This window comes from Hylaeus volcanicus, chromosome 7 (genome assembly GCF_026283585.1).
Source record: "Hylaeus volcanicus isolate JK05 chromosome 7, UHH_iyHylVolc1.0_haploid, whole genome shotgun sequence".
In the NCBI taxonomy this organism is placed as follows: domain Eukaryota; kingdom Metazoa; phylum Arthropoda; class Insecta; order Hymenoptera; family Colletidae; genus Hylaeus; species Hylaeus volcanicus.
The window spans coordinates 13,674,646-13,694,379 of record NC_071982.1 but is presented as its reverse complement, the minus strand read 5'-3'; the positions used below and the strand labels follow the sequence as shown (position 1 = coordinate 13,694,379).

The window sequence follows — 19,734 nt, the reverse complement described above, 5'->3', positions numbered from 1 at the left end:
GTCCTTACTTGAGGCAACGAGTCAGTAATGGATGCTCTACGGGAACCTTCTTTATTCTAGAAACCACGGGTCTACTTCCTGTTGCTACATCTCACACCAAACCTAATTGTATTCAAAAGTTTCTTACTTGAGGCAACGAGTCAGTAATGGATGCTCTACGGACATCAGGGCCCGTTCGAGATGTCTCTTCCTCGCTCGTACTGGGCAGTACTCTCACAACTCCTATTTCATTGTCCTCTTCAGGCTCTGTCTCGTGCTCATCATCCTCTCCGATCACTTCTCGGATTTCTTTTGCTATCTCTTCGTCCTCGTCGTCCCACTCTGGGCTCTCGATGACCGCGACTATGGCGCTCCTATCGGGTGACCGTTCTTCCGAACTCTCGAATAAACTCTTCTTCGCTGATGCTCTGGAGGACGATCTCCCATGCCTAGCCTTTCCTGTCGAGGGCCTCGATCGTCTCGCCTGTGCTGATTTGGGAGAACTCGACGAGCTTTCGTCAATGTACCGGAAGCTCTCCTTTTCTGGAAGAAACAATGTAAAATGAACCAAATTATTCATTTTAACTATGAAAATATCAAGTTGTTCTACGCTCACCTCCCGTCAACGCGTCTTCGACGGAACGTTTTTTGCTCTTCTTTGCGTCTTCACTCTCCGTCTGATCATCTAGATTGGACTTCGCGGGAGATGTGTCTTTGACAGCTTCCTCTTCACCAGACAGTTTTCTTTTAGTAGCGACTGGTGTATCGACGCTTAGGGATCTGTCGTCGCCCTCTTCCATCAGGGCAGAGTCCCTCGATGCCGAAGAGAACTCCACAGACTTCCCTCGAGCTGAATCCGCTTGTTCCTTATCATCTGGCGACTCCTTGCTCGAGCTTTCCACTAGAATACTCGTATTCTTCATTGTACTCCCTGTGACTTCTTTGTCAGCATCCTGCGCCTTTGGTGCCTCCATCTCGGCGTCCTTACTTGTCTTCTCTGTCGATTTTGTCGACACCTTTTTCGTGGAGGACTCCCGTTTTTTACCGATTTCCCTCCTCTTCCGACCTCCAGCGCTCTTCGACGGACTGGCACTGCTGCTAGATTGTCTCGAGGACGATTTAGATTTCTTTTCATCGATCGATGGCTTCCTCCTGATGGTTCCTGGTTCAGTTTTAGATTTACTCTCGGTTTCCCTCGGCGTTGGCTTTTTATCTTCCTCCTCCGACGGCGGAATGTCCTCTACAGCGGTTCTCGGCGTGGTGACTTCCTTCTGAGTTTTTCTTTCATCCTTAGAACTCTCCGATTTACTCCTTTCCTCTGACTCGTCGTATTCCTCTTTGGAAGTACGCTCGGATGCGTCTGTTTTATCTTCGTGGAACACTTTGTCGAGAGTCTCGTCAGCTTGGGATGTCGTTGATTCGGATTTGGAAGCAGAATCGCCTTCCGGCTGACTCTGGAGTCGTTGATTCTGTTTTCGAGAATCCAGCGTGGAAACTTCCGACTCGGTTGCCGCGTGTGCGTCTAACCTGCCTGGAAAGAGGACTCTACAGAAAATTGACGGGGATGTTTCCTCGACCCGTTACAATCCTTCGAAAATTAGACGAGGAACAAATGTTCGAAGAAGAATTAAAACCCCTATCGTTTATCTGTCAAGACCGTGTTAAATACCATTTATTTAACAAGAAAAAACTATCTTTTTATATATTAAGATTATTTTGATAAAATATCGTACAATTTTGATGTTTCTTATCGCAGCGAAAAAGAAGTCAGGATGTGAAAAGAGTTTCTGCAGGCTTTTATACAAATTTACGCCATTACAGTCTGTAAATAACAATTGAATTATTTCAAACGAACATTGCACACAGCCATTACACAAACTCTCTCGCAATGAGATATACGGGTAACTTGTATATTTACAACAAGTAATCTGAAAGCATAATCGTGGTCGATTTAACGTTAATAACAATTACGATTCAGAATAAGTATTCATTCGAGACATTAATCGTGAGAAATTTGTCAATATTTTAATATCTTTTGATTACACCAACTAAATATTAATTTCTAACAATAGTTGAATTAATTATTAACGATACTTATTATTTAAGCAACGATGGGGAATATGATTTTGTTGTGATATTAATGTATCGTAAATTCTTTTGTGGATGGATCCAACGACCCTTCGAATCGACATGTCACGACATGTCACGCGGTTGTTGTTCGCCCTTCCCCTTCCCTACGTCGAGAGACACGAGCAAGCCGCGACCCTCGACCGACAGGTGTACGAAGGGTGCGGTCTCATTCTTTGACGATCCTTCGGTCGATACGGATCTCGCGATCGCGCGTTCGCGTCTCGCGTCCCTCCTATTGATTGTGGGTACTCAGTTTGCTTGTGGTTACTTAGTTTAGTCTAAGTTAGTTTCAAGGCATGTATCTTAGTTAGGTTTAAGGCATGTTTCCTAAGTTAGTTTTAAGGCATGGATCTACGAGTGTTTGCCTCTGTGAAATAATTATTAATCATTTGTTCAATTCTTTTGTTCCATACTGACTTCCAAACTGACTTCTCTTTCAACGCGATAAAAAACATAAAAATTGCACGATATTTTTAAAAATATAACAGTCCACTTAAAAATAATTAAATATGAAAACAGTGAATTCATTTCTACGCGTAACAAATGCCAAGTATACTTGCAATCTATTAGAAGAACTGTTAGATTGTATGCTTGTAAGTATCTCCTATCCTTCACCACGTAAATATCTGTTACTATAGCCATGTTGATTCGCTGGATCTTTTTCCCAGGAGCTGTTCCGTTACGTTCAAAGTCTTACCTGTTTCATCTACTCCTTCCTGTCTCCTGCTTTCCGTTTCCTCGGTAGAAGATGTCTTATCTTTTCCACTTTCATCCGTCCTTGCTTCTCCTTTACCGTGATCTTTTCTGGACTCCTTTTCGCCCTGTCTCTGCCCCGCGTCTTCTTCATCTCGTCTTTGTTTCGCAGATGCAAGATCTCCTTCGTGGAGACTCCGTCTTCTATCCTGGCGTTGAGTCCTCTCTTGAGTAACTTGCTGCCTCATTTCTTCGACATCTTTCCTCAAGCTGGCCGCCTTTGTTACAAGATTGCTGCGCGATTCGCCAGTTTGCTCAACTATATCGTCAACTTTGCTCGCGCCAGCGTCTCTGGAGACCACTTCGGCCTCTATCACCTCCGTTCTCAGCCTGTCGTCGAAGGTCACTTCCTTGGTGCTCTCTAGCACCATCTTGGGCGTGTCGGGAGGTTGATCCTTGTGAACCACAGCCGTCACAACGACTCGTTCGACGGTTTCCTGGCTGGTGCTGTCGGTTACGTCCTTCCTGTATCGACTCTCGATTATCTTCCCAGGGCTGTCCTTGTTCTTGTCTTCGTCAATCGAGGTCCTCGGGGTCTCTCGTTCGTGAGATTCGGACTCCTTCGTCCCTTGTCCTTTGTCCGAGGATTGCATTCGATCTGTCGTACTATCGCCATTGTTGGAAGATTTTGATCTGTTCGACTTCAGCTTTCTTCTGGTGCTCCTTTGCGTCTTCGTAAATTTGGTCTCCTTGGAACTCTCCCTGGGTGTCTTTGATCTTCTTCCAGACACCACCTTTTCACACTTCTTTTCCACGGATCTCTTTACTACCACCATTTCCAGACTGTCGTCGCTTACGCTTTCGTCCTCTTCGTCGTCCTTCTTCGAGTCCTCTTTATCTTCCGTTCCATTACTCTTGTCCGTTTTACTCTCTTCTCTTCGCGTTTCTGACTTTTCTTTCGAGTGATCTTCGACGCGTTCGCAACGCTCCGAGTCTACCGAGGAATCGCTGGAGTTTCGCTTGGATCTCGTCGACCTCTTTTTACTTCTCTTTCTTCTTAATTTACGGTCCGTGTCGTCTTCGTCGTATCTGAAATATTGTAATAATTAAAAGTAAAACAAAGATTCTAGGATAATTGGTACGAAAGTAGGCTCTCGTTATGGTACGAGCTTCTGGTTATAGCGAATTCAAGAGTTCTGTAAATTTAATAATCGAAGCATTAAATTATTTCTAGACAATAAATTGCTCTTTCATAATTAAATACGATCGTGTATTTTGAGATCTAATTTTGGATGATATTCCTATATAATTTAGAGTTTGTTTAAATAATCAAGATTTGGTAAATTAAGGTGAATTAAAAATATAGAAGTTAGGGAACGTGTTACCTTGCCGATTCACTTCGAGCTCTCCTTTGATGATCCTTCTTTAAAGATGTCTTCGACATTCTTACTTCTTCCTCGCTAAAACTTCGACTATCCTGACGAACAAGTTTCTTCAAATTTCCCCTTCTTCGTGTTCTTTTCTCGATCCATTGCTCCTCATAGTAGAGCTCCGGAAGTTTCAAGCCACGACCTCGTCTACGAGGGCTGCTCTCGGTGTCGGTGCTACTATCCACGTGTCTCATTTGCAATCTCGCTGCGAACACTAAGAGCAATTATGCAAATTAAAAATTCAATAAAAAGACGAGTATTTCGTTACTTCGTTTCTCCCAGTCTTTCGCTTTACAACTATTCAAAATAAATAGCGATAACATCAAAACACGAGTTGTTTCCCAACATTCTTCAATTTCGAAATTTACGATTCCGTATAATTCAAGTAACAATAAAATACTTTCTCCATTCAGCCAGCATTGAAAATATGCTTGATAAAATGAGCTCGACATGTCTCCGCTTTCTCAGCACTATATCGACATCCATGAGAACTACTGCATGAAAACTTGACGCTTTAAAGATATCTGTGCAAAATATATATACCTAACCTGACCTTTGTTCGGTCCAATTTTCTGCATCTTCAACTGCTGGGCAGTAGTCCCACCGTGCATTTGAATCAACTTCGCGCAGTCTCTGTGCCCTCTATACAGGGCAGTATCCAGCGCAGTCATAATATTGCCCTTGCTGGTTCGAAGGACAGCGTTGATCCTCGCGCCATTGTCCAAGAGGACCTTGCAGACATCTAGATGACCATGAAGAGCCGCCACGTGCAAAGGTGTCTTCCCGTCGTGCGTGGCAACGTCCAATGTCCCTGGACGCTTCTTCGCCAGCCACTTTATCAGCTCGATTCTACCAGAAGCTACAGCCTCGTGAGCTACACCTGTGCCACGGACAGTCCTCGCGTAAAGGGAACCTCCGTGCTGGGCCAGGATCTTCAGGGTCTCCAGTTGACCCTTGGCTGCTGCGCAAAGGGCAGGGCTGAAATGTGTTAAATGGTATGTAACTTCAGTATCTGTATTACAAAGTTGACAGAGAAACGAGGATAGAGTCTTTTTCATAATTGAATTGTATAATGGAAGTAACCCAGTTAAGTTTACTTTGACTATACTTTGTCTATAGACTTGGTACAGTAGCTTGTCTCTATTGGTAGTGTACGTCTATTAAATTATTCAGGAGTATTAATTTCAGTATCGAAGTACTTGTGCTATACTGAGGATGTTTTGATAACAACACTCTATCTTTAGTCCCTAGTGTCATACGTGTACTGAATATTGCTGACGACGACCTCTGCTAGCAGAGCGTTAAAATCAATTGTTTACATTTGAAGCAGCGAATGATCCAATACACCGTTGTGGCCAATAAAAATGGCAATATTTTCGGAGGGACGTTTATTTCAGGTCCTTGAGAATACTTACGTTCTACCCTTTCGATCCTGTCGATTGGGATCAGCCCCTAGTTTCAGAATTAGAGCCGTGGCGTCAGCGTGCCCAAGAGTGGCTGCATAATGCAGAGCTGAGCAACCATTATCGTCCACGTGGTCTGGGTGAGCACCGCATAGGTTCACCAAAGCTTCCACGCACCTGGCGTGGATGGAAGGATGTGAGTAGAGCGAATAATAAGACGATAAGATAAAGATAGAGAATCACTTAGTAGCGTAACGTTTGCAATCTACCTTATCATTGTAAGAAAGATGCAAAAGACGCAAAAATACGCACCTGGCGTGGCCTCTGGAAGCGGCGCAGTGAAGAGCTGTGAGACCATCCTTGTCCGCAGCTCCCGCGGCAGCTGAACCACCGGCTCTGTATTTTAATTATTGCTCTTAGAATCGGAAATTCTTTCGACAGACATTTTCAAACTTGTACTATATACTGTGCTATATACTGTACTATGTACTTGTATTATACTTGTTTTGGATTAGAATGTGTCTTCTTTAGATAAAAGTCTCGAATGAAACGTTTACCTAGCCAATGCTAAGACAGCCTCAACGCTGCCAGCACTCGCGGCCCATAGTATCGGCTGCCTTCCGTCTTCGTCTTTCGCGTTTACATCGGCACCGAATTCCAAGAGGGTTTGGAGAACTTTTAATCCAACCTTCTTGGGCACCGCGAGCTCCGCAGTCGCGGCCGCGCCGCAACATTGAGCGGCATAGTGAAGAGGAGATCCCCCGCGGAGATCAGGCGTCGAGGGTTGAGCTCCCGCTGCTAGCACCAGCCGAACACACTCTGCTTCTCCACACACTAAACACGAGCGCGAGCTTATTTCAAAGATACAAGGTATACGAGTTTGCCATTTCTGTTTCTATTTACAATCTAAATTCATAAACGAATTTTTATCTCCCAGATGCTCAGCCATACTCAATTACTTATTTCTTAAAAAATATAATATATAAATTCTTGTCGCGCGTAGGATTAATAGAACAGTTTAGTAATTGGTTAGGAAATTTAGGAACACCTTGCGTTATTCGATAATGAATAATTCATTGCTCCTTGAAACTTGGTATTCGGTTACTTCGATCTTTCATCTCTTTCTCTCTGCTAAGTAAACTAACGATTACAAGTAATAAAGGTCGCGAATGCCGTAATACACGCAACTTGCGGGCGTTTTGGATATCACGATGGCATTTCATAACAAGTCGATTGTTTTTTACGGTCGATGTCAAGGATTTTAGTGACGTTGAAACATACGATTTACATCGCGCGAAGTCATTGAGGGTTCGAGGGATCATTTTGTTGGTTTAAAGTGCTATTTGCACAAGTTAATTGTAGCGCGTGAACGCAGACATGAGGTTTGCGCAAGCCAAAAAATTTGGCTCGAGTGAAATCTGTCCCGACAGAAAATCGGCTTGAGATTGGTGCGTGTAGTCCTCAGGGGCTGTAGCGGTGTTTTTGTAAGCTACGGTACGGGCTTAGCAACCCCGAGGTACCCCAGCTAGAGGGGAGCCAGCGGGAGCTCACATAGACGAGTTGTCAAGCGACAAAGAGATAAGAAGTTATGCAAATTATGCAATATAGGCGGGCCACTGGGTCCCGATAGAGATGAGATGTTATGCATTACAAGAAGCACAGAGTTATGATGTGTAAATGTCGTTCAAGCCTCAGTTACAATCTCAAGCATACGCATTCGTTCGGATTTTCCATTTCAAAAATTTCGTGTGAACGGCAATATTTTATCTAGTTTATTTGCACAAATTGGCTTGCGCAAGCCGGCTTGTGCAATTAGTTTGAGCGCGTAAACGCACCATTAGAATTTATTTAAAATAATACAAGATCAATTCCTATCTTAGAAACAATCAGTCACACTGACCGATACTATTTACTATTTCTCTATCGAATAGGATCGTTCATTGCAATTAAAGCTTCTTTCAGGCTGAAAACTTGTTTTTACTGTAACAATTATAGACGAATTCTCATTTCGTAAATTTAAGGTTCTCCGAAGATCGATGCAAATCGAGTCCATTCTTTGGTCGAGAGACCGAAGTTAACTAACAGATGTATAATACATTGTATTTCTTGGAAGGAATAGTAAACACACGTTTGCTTCCGAAAATTGCCGCTCGAGATTGCCATTTTAATTGTCACGCTGCGTTCCGGGTACACGGTAAAAGCCATTAACGTCGCGAGCGTTCAAGTAGGTCAAAATATTACTTAGCAAGAAGTTCTCTAGCCTCGTCGACGAAACTGTTTAGTGTCCACGCACGAGAAGCTCGCGAATTGTAAAGATGCAACCGTCGATAGGAACTCTTTTTTTCTTTTTTTTTTCAATCGTAACACCAACGAATGAACAGGAGGAATGAGGAGCAGGCAATTACGGTCTAGGGCAATAAATCTCTAGTCATTTGAATACATCAAGGACGGCTATGGTCAATCTCGTGGATTATCACGGCGTGTGTCTCGCGTGTTCCTTGGCGAACCGGAATTACGTCATCGAAACTGACCCAGTAACCTTACTTGACCAATACACCCTCTGTTGGTTCGGAGATCGGTAGAAAAGATACGTACGGTAATTCACAGTTTCCGCAGCTTCTAAGGAATCGCTAATGCCCGGTCGCATACGACTCGACCTTTCCACGGGGAAACCGACTCGATTTGCATCGAACCGCCTATTTACGGTTATTTTTCACGAACTTGAATAAGAATCCAACCTCCGTCGCGTTCAGTCGCAATCCCTGACCGCAAAATTACCATTCGGTCGCCTTGTGGCTAAAGCGAATATTAGGTGTTGCATAGTTTGGTAGCAGCCACGCTCGGTTCTACATAGAGAAAGATCGTCTAAATGAGACATTTTCTAACAAACAGATTGAAAATATTTTTAATCGTTACCGTTCTGTATTTAACAGACAGTGGTTTGGAAAAAGAGACTTCGACTTTCAACAGATTTTAACATCAGTAAACGAAACAGATTAATAGCGTTATTTTCATTTGAAGTATAGCATCACATATTTTATTTTTAATTATAATTTAAATTCCCCATTGCGTGTTAAATGATTTCATTTTCATCCTAAAATATAAATATCCTGTTATTTCTTTTTAAGATACTGGCGTCTCGATCTATTATATTCTGTATATAAATATTTCATTTCTTTAAGATACAATTAACTATATTAGGTGTTGCATAGAAATATATAAATATTTCATTTCTTTAAGATACAATTAACTATATTATTTTATTTTCGGTACACCTCTAACAGTCTACTTTTAAATTACACGTATTTCATTATCTAATTTTCTTTTCGTAGTATCTTAAAAAGAGACGATACATTATGTCAAGAGCGACTTGTAAAAAATAGTACCAGTTGCCCAATGAAGAACGCTGTGGCCCTCCAAGTCCCTGGCGTTCACGTCGGCACCGTTGGCAAGCAACACGGCTACCAATTGTGTGTCGCCGGCGATGACAGCCAAATGAAGAGGCGTGTGCCCCTCGGCGTCGGGCGCATTCACTAGTTCCGGTGCCGCAGCGGCAACGGCACCTCCGGTTCCTGCGTCCATGCAGTAATGAAGCGTGTTCCTCAGAGTGCGATCTCTGTACCCTATCGTCTCCTCTTGCTCTTTGAGCAGTCTCAGGACCCTTGCTCTGTCACCCTGTTGGCAAGCGTGCATCAAGGGCGTTGCGCCGATTTGCAGCACTCTGTAAGAGTTAAGCAGTTCTTTTGCATCCATGGATTGGATTCTACGAGCGTGATTTTGAGACAGCTCTATAGTTTATATACACGAACGAAGGAAACAAGTAATTCAGTGATCAAGAGAATCGACCCGTTAGAGATTGATGATTCAAGACAATTCGATGAAAATTCGTTTAAATTGTCGAAATTACGTCTAGCTGGTAAACGTGGAGAGAAACCTGCTCTAAACAACGCCACGAAGAAACGCATATCGATCGAGGGGCTAGTGTACCTGTAAGGCCTTTTTTTCTGATGATCCTGATACCGTACGGCGCTGGGCGCATCACGCGACCATTGGCTCCCGGTCGTTCTCTGCTTCTGCCGATGATTTCTGTAAGGTGTCAGCGGGGGCAGGGACACGTCGGCCACCGTCTCTTGCTGCTTCGGTTTAGGCTTCTCCTGGACCTTCAACGGGATCGGCGGTGTCTTAGTGTCCATGCCCGTCTCTGCCACCGGTTCGCGACTAGTCCGACCTCGCGTGGTACCATCTTTCGCCCTCTCCACGGATCGAATTCATCGCACCGAAGAGACTGTCCGGTACCACTCTCACTGAAGGGGGTCAGTGCTTGAGGAAAAAAAAATATCAAGCATGCATTTTATTCTCGACGTTGCGCCAGTGGACCTCTTTCCGATCTTTTCAGGGTTTTACGAGAATCGAAATATAGTAAAATCTTAGTTTGACCAGGTACCATGTTCACTGAAGGGGGTCAGTGGTTGGGAAAAAAATATGAAGCATACACTTGGAATCTTTTTCTGATTTGCACTCGGATGGCCCTTTTAAGGCTAATTTTTCTCCATTTATTACAGTTTAGATAGCTGTAAAAACTAATGGACACAGTACGACCATCCGCAACTCTAATACTTTTAATACATTTCCCTGTTCGGCTTTCTAAATTTAAATGTCTAAACTCGCGATGTAATTTATTTTGTACAGGTAATAACAGAAGGACGAACATATTTTAATAATACTATTTGCCATATAAAACATTCCAGAAAAAGAAAGGGTTTCTTGACGTACAGTCGTTGACCAAATTGTCAGACACACCGAAGAAAGGGCAAATCTGGAACTCGATAAGCAACGAACAGTATGCTATAAGCAACTAACAGCCCCCGTATTTAAAAGTATTAATTACGAGCACTTTTACTAACGTTGCAATCTTTTACTAACGTTGTAACCTTAACGATCAACGACTGTAATTAGATCCAGGTCCCGATAGGTCTAGATTCGCCGTTGGTTGAACCAAATCGGCCGTAATCCCTGAATCTTTTTCCACCGTGCAATTTCACGGACTATCCATTACTACTGTCTGACTGAAGGCGCTTATACTACTGCCGCGCGATAGGAGCAAACCCGGTAAACACAGCCGCCGCTGCGTGACTGAAACTGAACACCTTCGCGGAGCCATACCAATAATAATCACCGATTCCGAAACGTTAGGTGTCAGAAACATCCGCAGCGATGCAGCAATGCTGATTCGCTGGCCGAAGATCGACGATCAACAAATGGTCGACAAACCCGTGCGAATTTTTCGTTGTTTCCGAGGTAAGAGGCGGTATCGATTGGACGGCTAGTTTTCTAACGAACCCCGTACCATAGTTAGGAACAAAGAATGGTTCCGCTAATAATCGACCGACAGACAACGAGGCCTCGTTCCTTCAAGAAAGACTGACACGATCGCAGATCCTATCAGGAACTTATCACTAAACTCGACCCGAATTTAAAGCCCGGTTAGTGTCCACGTGGTGAACTGACCAGGTCACTCGCTGCCATAGAAACCTAACGCCACAACACCTATCGCCAGCGGGAAACTATTATGCTACATTTCACGGCAAGGTCGCGTTTCTCTCCTCTTGTCATCGTCTGCTGATAAAACCATCGAGATAAATCCGAATGGAGCTATGAGATCCATACGATGAAGGAATAGTTTTGTTATCTTATAAGCTCGACCTGTTAATATTAACTTCCTTTTTATATAGTTCGCCAGTAGAATTTGATCGATTTTTACCCGTTTATAATCCCGACTGTTTGATATTATTCACAAAATTATATCAAGTTTTCTTTTGGGGGCGATGCATTTTGTCTTGTATTGTTTAACTAAAATTATGTCACGATATTTATGTTACGATATTTCAAATGATTGCTTGACATAATAACATATATACGAGGAATCGATAAATATATTATTACAGGAAATTTTATATATAATTTCATAATCATCTATAATTTAATTGTATGATTCAGATTGTTACTTCGATAGTGCACATAATGATTCCAAAGTTGTCTGTTCGTTATTAGTTGCTCACGCTTTTTGTATACAGATGAAAGTATCGGCAACTTCTGTCGATGTGCATAATTAAGAAGTATAAAGGGAAGTTCGAGCGACCCGCTTTGCGCCTTGTGCAAGGCGTGTCGCTTACACCTGCAATGAATCATTAAACTAGCGTTCCAGGAGGGAAACTGATGAACCACCTGAATTAACTGTCAGACAGCGTTGAAAAACTTTGTTTTGATCAATTTAACTGAATTCGAGAAATTTGTAGAAACCGGAGTTTATTATGTATTCGTGTAAACATGTATTTCATTGTAATTCTTAATTCTTATACAGGAATTATGTTGTGTCTTGATATGATCTTCTTTGAAAATTTCTATTCTAAATAAATTCTAATTTCAATTCGTAGTAATAATTAATCGTAATTTACTCTGACAGACGTAGGTTCTTATTATGCGTACGTTAGTTTCAGACAATTGGATCGGAGTCTAAAATTTAGGGTTCCGAACGTGTCTTTATGCAGTGAAGACCGAAAGGCACGATCACATGCAGAGCTTGCAGAGCTTGATAAGACGGCGGAGAAAAAGTAAGCAAGCTAGGAAGCATGGCTCGTTTATTTCAGTCGCTTTAATTACCTCACGCTTATCCACAGGGAAACTGGTTTTTATGCGAAAGTACTGGCATCGTATAGATTTAAAAATTAACATTTTCGTGGCTCAGCTTCATTCTCCTTATGTGACAAGTAATGTTTATTTCTTGACTGATTTGACTGCAGGATTGAATATTTTGTTTTTAGATAAAGGGGTTGAATATATGAAGGGAATTAATTCAATTAGTAAGAGTCAGGGAATTATTGAAATTATTAAAGATTATTATGTTTGTATGAATCAGATTGATGTAATAACATCGATTCATCCATTTCATTTAGTAAGATTAAGACCGTGAACTTTACTATTGTCTTTAGATGTAATCAATTCATTATTAAGACTTCCTAGTCTGACTGGAATGTCATGCATTAATTCGTAATATCCATAAATAGAGCATTTATGTTATGATATTTCAAATGATTGCTTGACACAATGACGCGTATACAAGGGATCGATAGATAAATTATCATAGTAAACTTAATAAATAATTACTTAGTAATTGAATCCAAGTAATAGGAAACATTAGATTAGAATTATTTTAAATTCAGGAAATCACCGAGCCGAATAAGCAAAAGCAAAAGTTCGGTGTTTAAACGCGAGTATGTGCTCGGAAAATGGAGCGATATGAATCGATTGATTTTCGAGGGGAAAAAAGAGGTTTGATAAGAAATTAGCAACGGATAGCTGGTGCACGCTACTGGCACAGTTGCACTAAACGTTATTGCCTCCAGCGGCTGTCAAGCGTACGTCCTTGGGTTTACCAGTGAAATAGTGTTTTGATTTGATTGAGTTTCTATGAAAGACAGGATCGACTGTTCCGAACTTAGAAGGATCCCGTTTCTAGTTTAGATATTTGCTTTCTTTTCTGATTAACTTTTGTTTGATTTGATTATAGCGAGCTTGCTGGTATTATTTTTCTTACGTAAATAATTGAGATTTATTTAACTCAGACGCACGAGAGCTAAACGAAAGCACTAAGCTTATAGTCGGTCTAATCACGGGGCACTGGCACGATGGAGGGTATTGTCGGTTGCTGGAGAGTTGGCGAGTGAGTTCAATTGGCCGAGGCAAAAGCTACCGCGTAAAGAAGACCGTGAAAAAGATGAAGCGAGAGAGCAATACCGCATTTCACTCTTACATCTCCGAAGACGATCTCCGAATTAGAGCATCGAAACATAAATAGACGCTTAATAAATACCATAAAAGTATTTTTTCCATTATATCCACAAGCTCCGCTGTTCTATTTCGCTCACCATTACCAGCAATTAATTTTAATCACCATCGCCTTATTCGTCACGCACCTAAGGTGGAAAAAAAACTTTGGTGCGCGTCGTTGAAGCAATTTTCTCTGCAATTCGAACGGTGTTACCATCGTTCTTAAACAGCAGTGTCTAACGTTCTTAGGCTGTTTCCCGTCACGTGTCACGCTATCGCGGAACCATACTTCAGGTCAGTCTATAATGTGTATAACAGTACGTGAGAATCGATAGTGGTTTTAAAATTACGATCTATCCCTTCAGAACATTCCCCCGTTACACCGACGTGATTCTCACGCAATCATTTGACGCAGTTTCATTTGTTAATTAATTCAAATTACACCGGACGAAGCACAGAAGTCACGGTACCCGTGATAGGGTAATTTTTTCTTAACGGCGTATCGACATTACGGTCTCGTAACAACTGTGTCGTCGTGAGATTGCACTTCTTATCTCTTGTACTCTTACGCCAAGATTTGATTAGATCTTGAATATAATTCACGCAAGGATAACGATAGCTGCGATCTTTCCATTTATTCCGATGCATAGTCGTTGTTTATAAAAACTCGTTAAAATGGTTACGAGTACTTCTCATATTTTCTCTTTAACTTATCCATAAGGTTCTAGGTTTCATCCATCTAGGTTCTATTTGATTCGCATTATCCGATATCGTACCTGATCCTTGTCATAGACGATTCCTAAAATTGTATTCTATTCATCCCCCTAGGCTTACATCCCTTACACTATTATCGAGGACCCTCCCCGCGCAGAATTATACCCGCGGAATATTCATCGCGATAATGAGCCGTACGAATTCTTACAGGGAAACACAGTGTCGTTTACATCAATTCAAAGATACCAGAGGCTGATAGCAAAACGCATTGTACATTCCAAGAGTGCTACGCCTCGAGAAACTGAATCGGTGTGGCCGACCCTAACAAAGTGGCGCACGTTTAATGATATATATACACACGTACAACGAACCCACGTGCACGTGTTGCCCTAACGCGGCGATGACTGAAAATCGTTATTTCGTTGATTCACCGTGCCGCACGTCGATCGTTATTGCTCCGTTAATAATTCGCGTAGGCCTTCGCTCTTCGTGATGGCGCGTCGTTAATATTTAATGATAACATCTCCGGTTTCATGTGAGATTACGTGCGCCTGTGCAGCAACATTGTGCGAAATCCTCGATCCATCGTCTCTGTTGCGACCGAATCGATGATCTACGATTTCCAATCGCCGTTACAACGCGCGAAAACGATCGTTTTCGAGACATGTTTGTCGAGACATAAATCATTCGATAAAATAAATGTAAGGAAATAATTATGCGTTGTTTCAGTTTTGCAGCAAATTAAATATCTCCTCCAAGTGTCTATCGTTTGATGAAAACTGTGACTGCGTTTCATCTTCCGATATCGTGCACGGTAGTTTCTTAATGCAATAGATCCAAGTTGTTATTTTTAGCGAGCGAAATGAAGCCGGAGAAAATAATGTGTAACGAAGAAATAGTCGATGGATCAAGGTTGCCAATAAAATTATTTGTAAATGTAACTCGGATAACCACTCTATCAACATTATTACAGCGGACCTTGTGCGACACGAAGGATGCTGATTGATGATTGATCGACAAGCAATTCGTACGAAAATCAGATACAAGAAAATTAAACAAGAAATAAAAATGTGCGAGAATATGTATTTATTTATCACATTATCGACATAGTGTGCTCGAAAGCGAAAGCAAAGGACCATCTTCTTTTACTGCAAGGGTCACACGTGCTCTTCTAATTACGTGCAGAAATTATTTTGATTTAATTGAGTGTTCGTCGAGAGAAAGCGTTACTTAATTAATGTGATTCTTACTTTCCACGAAATTGTACCGTTAGCATTTTCCTTTTTTCCATCGCGACGGTTGTTATAATCTTCGAATATGTTTGCAACACCGAATGACGTTTCGTCCACGAGGTTTGTTCGTTTCGGAGACTGTGAAGCGCACCACACGAGGGTGGAACGCGCACTGGCAACCCTCTGATACCGCGACCAGTTAATGTAAGGGTTGCTTAGATACCAACGTCTCAGTGACGTATCAATAGAAACAGAAATACTTATTTTTCCACTAGCAATAAAGGAACATTAATTACCAGTTCTTAAAATAATTGATATGTAAGAATAGAACATATCTTTATTTTCCCTACAAAACAATTAACGGTATACAATCCTAGCTTTGAAAAGTATTTAAAGTTAAATAGGTTCATATTTATGAAAATAAAAATTCGTCATACAATTCTGGTTTTAAAAAGTATTTAAAGATAAAAAGGTTCATATTTTGAGTTACACAGGTTCATATTTATGAAAATAAAAATTCGTTGTACAATTCTGGTTTTAAAAAATATTTAAAGATAAAAAGGTTCATATTTATGAAAACAAAGATAGAAGAAAGGGAACCTTGCTTTATTATTTCAATATATTCATACATTCGAAATATAGCATGCAGAACTTAATATAATTTTTCGATTTATAATATCACAATATAATATCACATAAATATATAAAGTGTAATTCTTTATATTTAAGAAAGATTACAGATGCATTTATAAATTATTGAATCTATAAAACGTATACAACAAGTAATTTTGTAATTAAATATGAGATGTGTAGACGTCATTGAGTTCTAATCTTAGTTATCGACAGTCACTGTCAATTGGGGGTATAGCTCAGTGGTAGAGCATTCGACTGCAGATCGAGAGGTCCCCGGTTCAAACCCGGGTGCCCCCTAAATTCTTTTTTTTTTCAAATTTTCAATTATAAACTCTTAATACGAACAATATCAATAATATAATATAACTTATAAACATATTTTTCATATTATATTGCATTGTAAAACATATTATATCATAGTACACGTATCTAACACATTTTTTTCTTGCTTACTAAAAATAGTCTCTAAAAATGTTGTGTAAGTATAATGTTGATACGCTCAAGTTACAGTAATAAATAATAGTAACGATGATTTTACAGGTTACACTTTTTACACATCTGACATTTAATGGCCAACTTAACCAATTAGTATATATGTTTTTCATCAGAGTGGTTTATTGGTTTTATGAATGTAAATCTTTTTGGTCAGTACATTTGGTATATCTACTATGGCATATTGGATTAAATATTGAAGAATATTAATTACAGAATTATGCTAATTGTCGTAATTTAAGAAGTGCATAGAAGTATAAGATGAGAGAATCATGACGAATTTGGAGTGGGAGTGTGGGACTTCGCAATGAATGACGGGGTATGGCGACGTATATCTAGTATGAATTGTTTTCGATTTTCTCTGCACGAATAGTCGGGTCTAATCCCGTAATCAATAAATATCTTATTAACGTTTGGTGTTTCCACAAATAATTCAACAAATTCATTTATACAATCATGAATTACAATCATTCAAGTGCACGTCGAGGTAAGTTTGTTGTGTCGCGAACTTGCGATACGATTAAAATGCTGTGTGTCTTCGCAATAATTTATTGTTTACATACGTTATTTCGAATTATTAGTAGATTCATAGAAAACATCAACTTTGATTTCATGTATTCTGTATAAAATGCATAATAGTATAAAGTATGCTAGAGAATATAGAGGTTATGATTTTTTAGCCATTTTTATTTAGCAAATGTCATTTTTCATTTGTATGTTGAAATAGCTTTATACTTGAAAATGGTATCATAAATGTAGTATCACAGTAAAGATTAATTATATAATATTTTGTTTATAATTAATTTATGTAATAATTACTTTAAACAGGTAAACCGAAAAGGTTATTAGACCCATCTGCTGGTTTATCTACGCAACCACCTATACCGCAGAGTCCATACATGTATAATCAACAGGTAGAATTAAAATGTGATAAACAGCATTGAATATTTTATCATAGGACATGTAGAATTATATTTTTTATAATTTTAGCAAGTTCCTATGAACAATGGTATGGTCCCAGAATATGGTTTTAATGTACCAGAACAACAAACACCACCACCACCACCACCACCATCATATGGATTCAGTGCAGCGCCACCACCAAACTATCTACCTAATGAAACTTATGGAGAAACCTATCCATCGCCACAATTTGCAACACAATTATTGGCACAACCAATAATTACAGATATGGCTGTGCAATATGGAAATGCTTTAGTGGGGACTGGGAAACAGCAAATTGAAAGATTTGTGCCAATTACAGCTTTGAAATACTATTTTGCTGTTGATACAGATTATGTCCTTACAAAATTGGCTTTGTTGTTTTTTCCGTTCTCTCACAAAGTAAGTATTACGAAAGATGCAGCAAGTTTACGGTGCAACTCGGAGGTGTGATTCCTTATGTAGTGCATCTAGAGACTGTCTCGCCAAAGAAATGTTGCTATACGGAACTGTTATTTGTTACCTATTATATAAATGGAATTTTCTCCTCCGAGCTATTCCACTTAATTTGCCTCAATAATGTAACTGATGTTATGTACTTATAAATAATTGATATTTTTATTAGGACTGGTCTGTGAAGTACGAACAAGATGTACCATTGCAACCACGTTATGAGAAAAATGCACCTGATATGTATATACCGACAATGGCGTTTCTAACATATGTAGTCTTGACTGGATTAGTCCTAGGGGTTTACGAACGTTTTAATATAGAGCAGTTAGGTATTGCTGCTAGTTCTGCTCTTGCATGGGGTATTATGGAATTAGTGGTACATACTGTAAGTCTTTATATAATGAATCTTGAAACGAGTCTTTCAACTTTAGATTTGCTGGTTTATTGTGGTTATAAATATGTTGGAATTAATGCAGCTCTTTTGGCTTCGTTAGTATTTCGGAAACTTGGTTATTACATAGTCTTATTGTACTTTAGTGGATCTTTAGCATTTTTCCTTATGCGGTCATTAAAATTAAGGGTTATTCCACAGACCCATAGTTCATATACAGCTTCTGGTAACAAAAGAAGACTATATTTTATATTGTTTGTAGCAGGTATTCAACCTGTATTAATGTGGTGGTTGTCATACCATTTCCTTTAATTGATAACTACATACAAGAATTGGAAATATGTTTACAAAACATATATCTATTTGATTATTCACGTCACCGCATTTTTGTAATAAAAATATTCATCAAAAGGATTTCTACTAATTAAGGGACCCTGTTATGTTTAGTAATGTCTCTATTTATAATATTTGCTGAAAAGCGCAATACGTATCATTCTTGTATTTACGAAAAAGAAACACGAAAAATCATTAGTAACCTTTATGAACCTCCTGTATTTCTTAATCCTAAAGTAGACGCGTAGAAATATGTGAAACTGATAAGTTTTCGATAATAAAATTCTGAAATTATTATTTGATTATGATTTTGAATAATAAAAGTACTAAACGTAGTAGTTGTAAAATCGAGCACGCGGCAACTTTTTGATGACAACCAAATAGGTTGCCGCATAACAGGGGCATTTCTGCGCCTACGATTTAGTAACCGAGTCTACAAACAGATTAGCATCGGTTGCCATTCAAGAGGGACATACTCCGCGCTAACTTGGTGACATGTATTCTTTCACTTTCTGTTCAAACCACATCAGTCACTCGTGAAAGACACCAACTATTCGTTCACGCCACGTCGTTCATCGATGACAGACACCAACTTTTCGTTCATCTTTGGGCACCTCCTAACACTTTCTAACGTCGCCTAACAACTTCTAACGTCTCCTAACACCTCCTAATAATTCCTGACAACTCATGACACTTCCTAGCATCTCCTAACAACTCCTAACATTTCCTGACACCTCTTAACAATTCCTAATACCATAAAACACATCCTAACACTTCTTACCACCTTCTAATACTTCCTGGCAACTTCTAACGCCTTCTGACACATCCTAATACTTTCTATCACCTTCAAACACCTCCTATGTCTTCCTAACACTTCCTAACACCTTTAAACACCTCCTAACACTTCTCCCCATTAGTTTCCCTTCATTTCATGGTACATATCCCATTAATTCTCCTTCATTTCATATCACGTTTCCCTTTAGTTTCCCTTCATTTTCCGATACATTACCCATTCATTCCCCTTCAATTCCTTGTACATTGTTGTGTTTGCAACATTGTGAAAGTCTCGGGAGAAGCGATTT

General features: G+C 39.9%; 2 protein-coding genes, 1 long non-coding RNA gene and 1 other non-coding gene across 6 annotated transcripts in view; 3 read left to right on the top strand and 1 right to left on the bottom strand.

Annotated features, from left to right (window-relative positions):
* Positions 1-15,571, bottom strand: part of LOC128880522 (ankycorbin) — an 18,339-nt gene extending 2,768 nt beyond the window's left edge. For both annotated transcript variants that reach the window (XM_054130710.1, XM_054130711.1), the window contains exons 1-11: positions 15,427-15,571; positions 9,623-9,955; positions 9,022-9,356; positions 6,193-6,469; positions 5,948-6,031; positions 5,648-5,812; positions 4,786-5,210; positions 4,188-4,446; positions 2,807-3,891; positions 596-1,510; positions 128-522 (exon numbers count right to left, since the gene is read on the bottom strand). In XM_054130710.1, coding sequence (XP_053986685.1) covers positions 128-522; positions 596-1,510; positions 2,807-3,891; positions 4,188-4,446; positions 4,786-5,210; positions 5,648-5,812; positions 5,948-6,031; positions 6,193-6,469; positions 9,022-9,356; positions 9,623-9,828 — 4,146 coding nt within the window. In that variant the 5' untranslated portion in view covers positions 9,829-9,955; positions 15,427-15,571. The remainder of the gene's footprint in view (positions 1-127; positions 523-595; positions 1,511-2,806; positions 3,892-4,187; positions 4,447-4,785; positions 5,211-5,647; positions 5,813-5,947; positions 6,032-6,192; positions 6,470-9,021; positions 9,357-9,622; positions 9,956-15,426) is intronic.
* LOC128880530 (uncharacterized) lies at positions 5,099-6,130 on the top strand. Its single transcript, XR_008457852.1, has 3 exons — positions 5,099-5,227; positions 5,630-5,831; positions 5,919-6,130. It is a non-coding gene; the product is annotated as an uncharacterized LOC128880530 (long non-coding RNA).
* A 695-nt stretch (positions 15,572-16,266) lies between the features above and the next one.
* Trnac-gca (transfer RNA cysteine (anticodon GCA)) lies at positions 16,267-16,338 on the top strand. The gene has a single exon. It is a non-coding gene; the product is annotated as a tRNA-Cys (tRNA).
* Positions 16,339-16,779: 441 nt separating this feature from the next.
* Positions 16,780-18,954, top strand: LOC128880526 (protein YIF1B). Of its 2 annotated transcripts, none has more exons than XM_054130720.1 (4): positions 16,780-17,020; positions 17,362-17,447; positions 17,524-17,877; positions 18,101-18,954. In XM_054130720.1, exons 1-4 carry the CDS (start codon positions 16,990-16,992, stop codon positions 18,629-18,631), a joined length of 1,002 nt encoding a protein of 333 aa, XP_053986695.1. In that variant the 5' UTR covers positions 16,780-16,989; the 3' UTR covers positions 18,632-18,954. The 2 variants fall into 2 exon arrangements, with proteins under 2 accessions (XP_053986695.1, XP_053986696.1); XM_054130721.1 differs by having other exon boundaries at positions 16,787-16,852.
* Positions 18,955-19,734: the final 780 nt, after the last annotated feature.

What these genes read in the sequence shown, in the direction of transcription:
- LOC128880526 (XM_054130720.1), top strand. Translation starts at nt 16,990, where the DNA reads ATGAATTACAATCATTCAAGTGCACGTCGAG. An exon ending in TCATTCAAGTGCACGTCGAG is followed by an intron (nt 17,021 to 17,361) that starts GTAAGTTTGTTG and finishes TACTTTAAACAG; the next exon opens with GTAAACCGAAAAGGTTATTA. An exon ending in CATACATGTATAATCAACAG is followed by an intron (nt 17,448 to 17,523) that starts GTAGAATTAAAA and finishes TTATAATTTTAG; the next exon opens with CAAGTTCCTATGAACAATGG.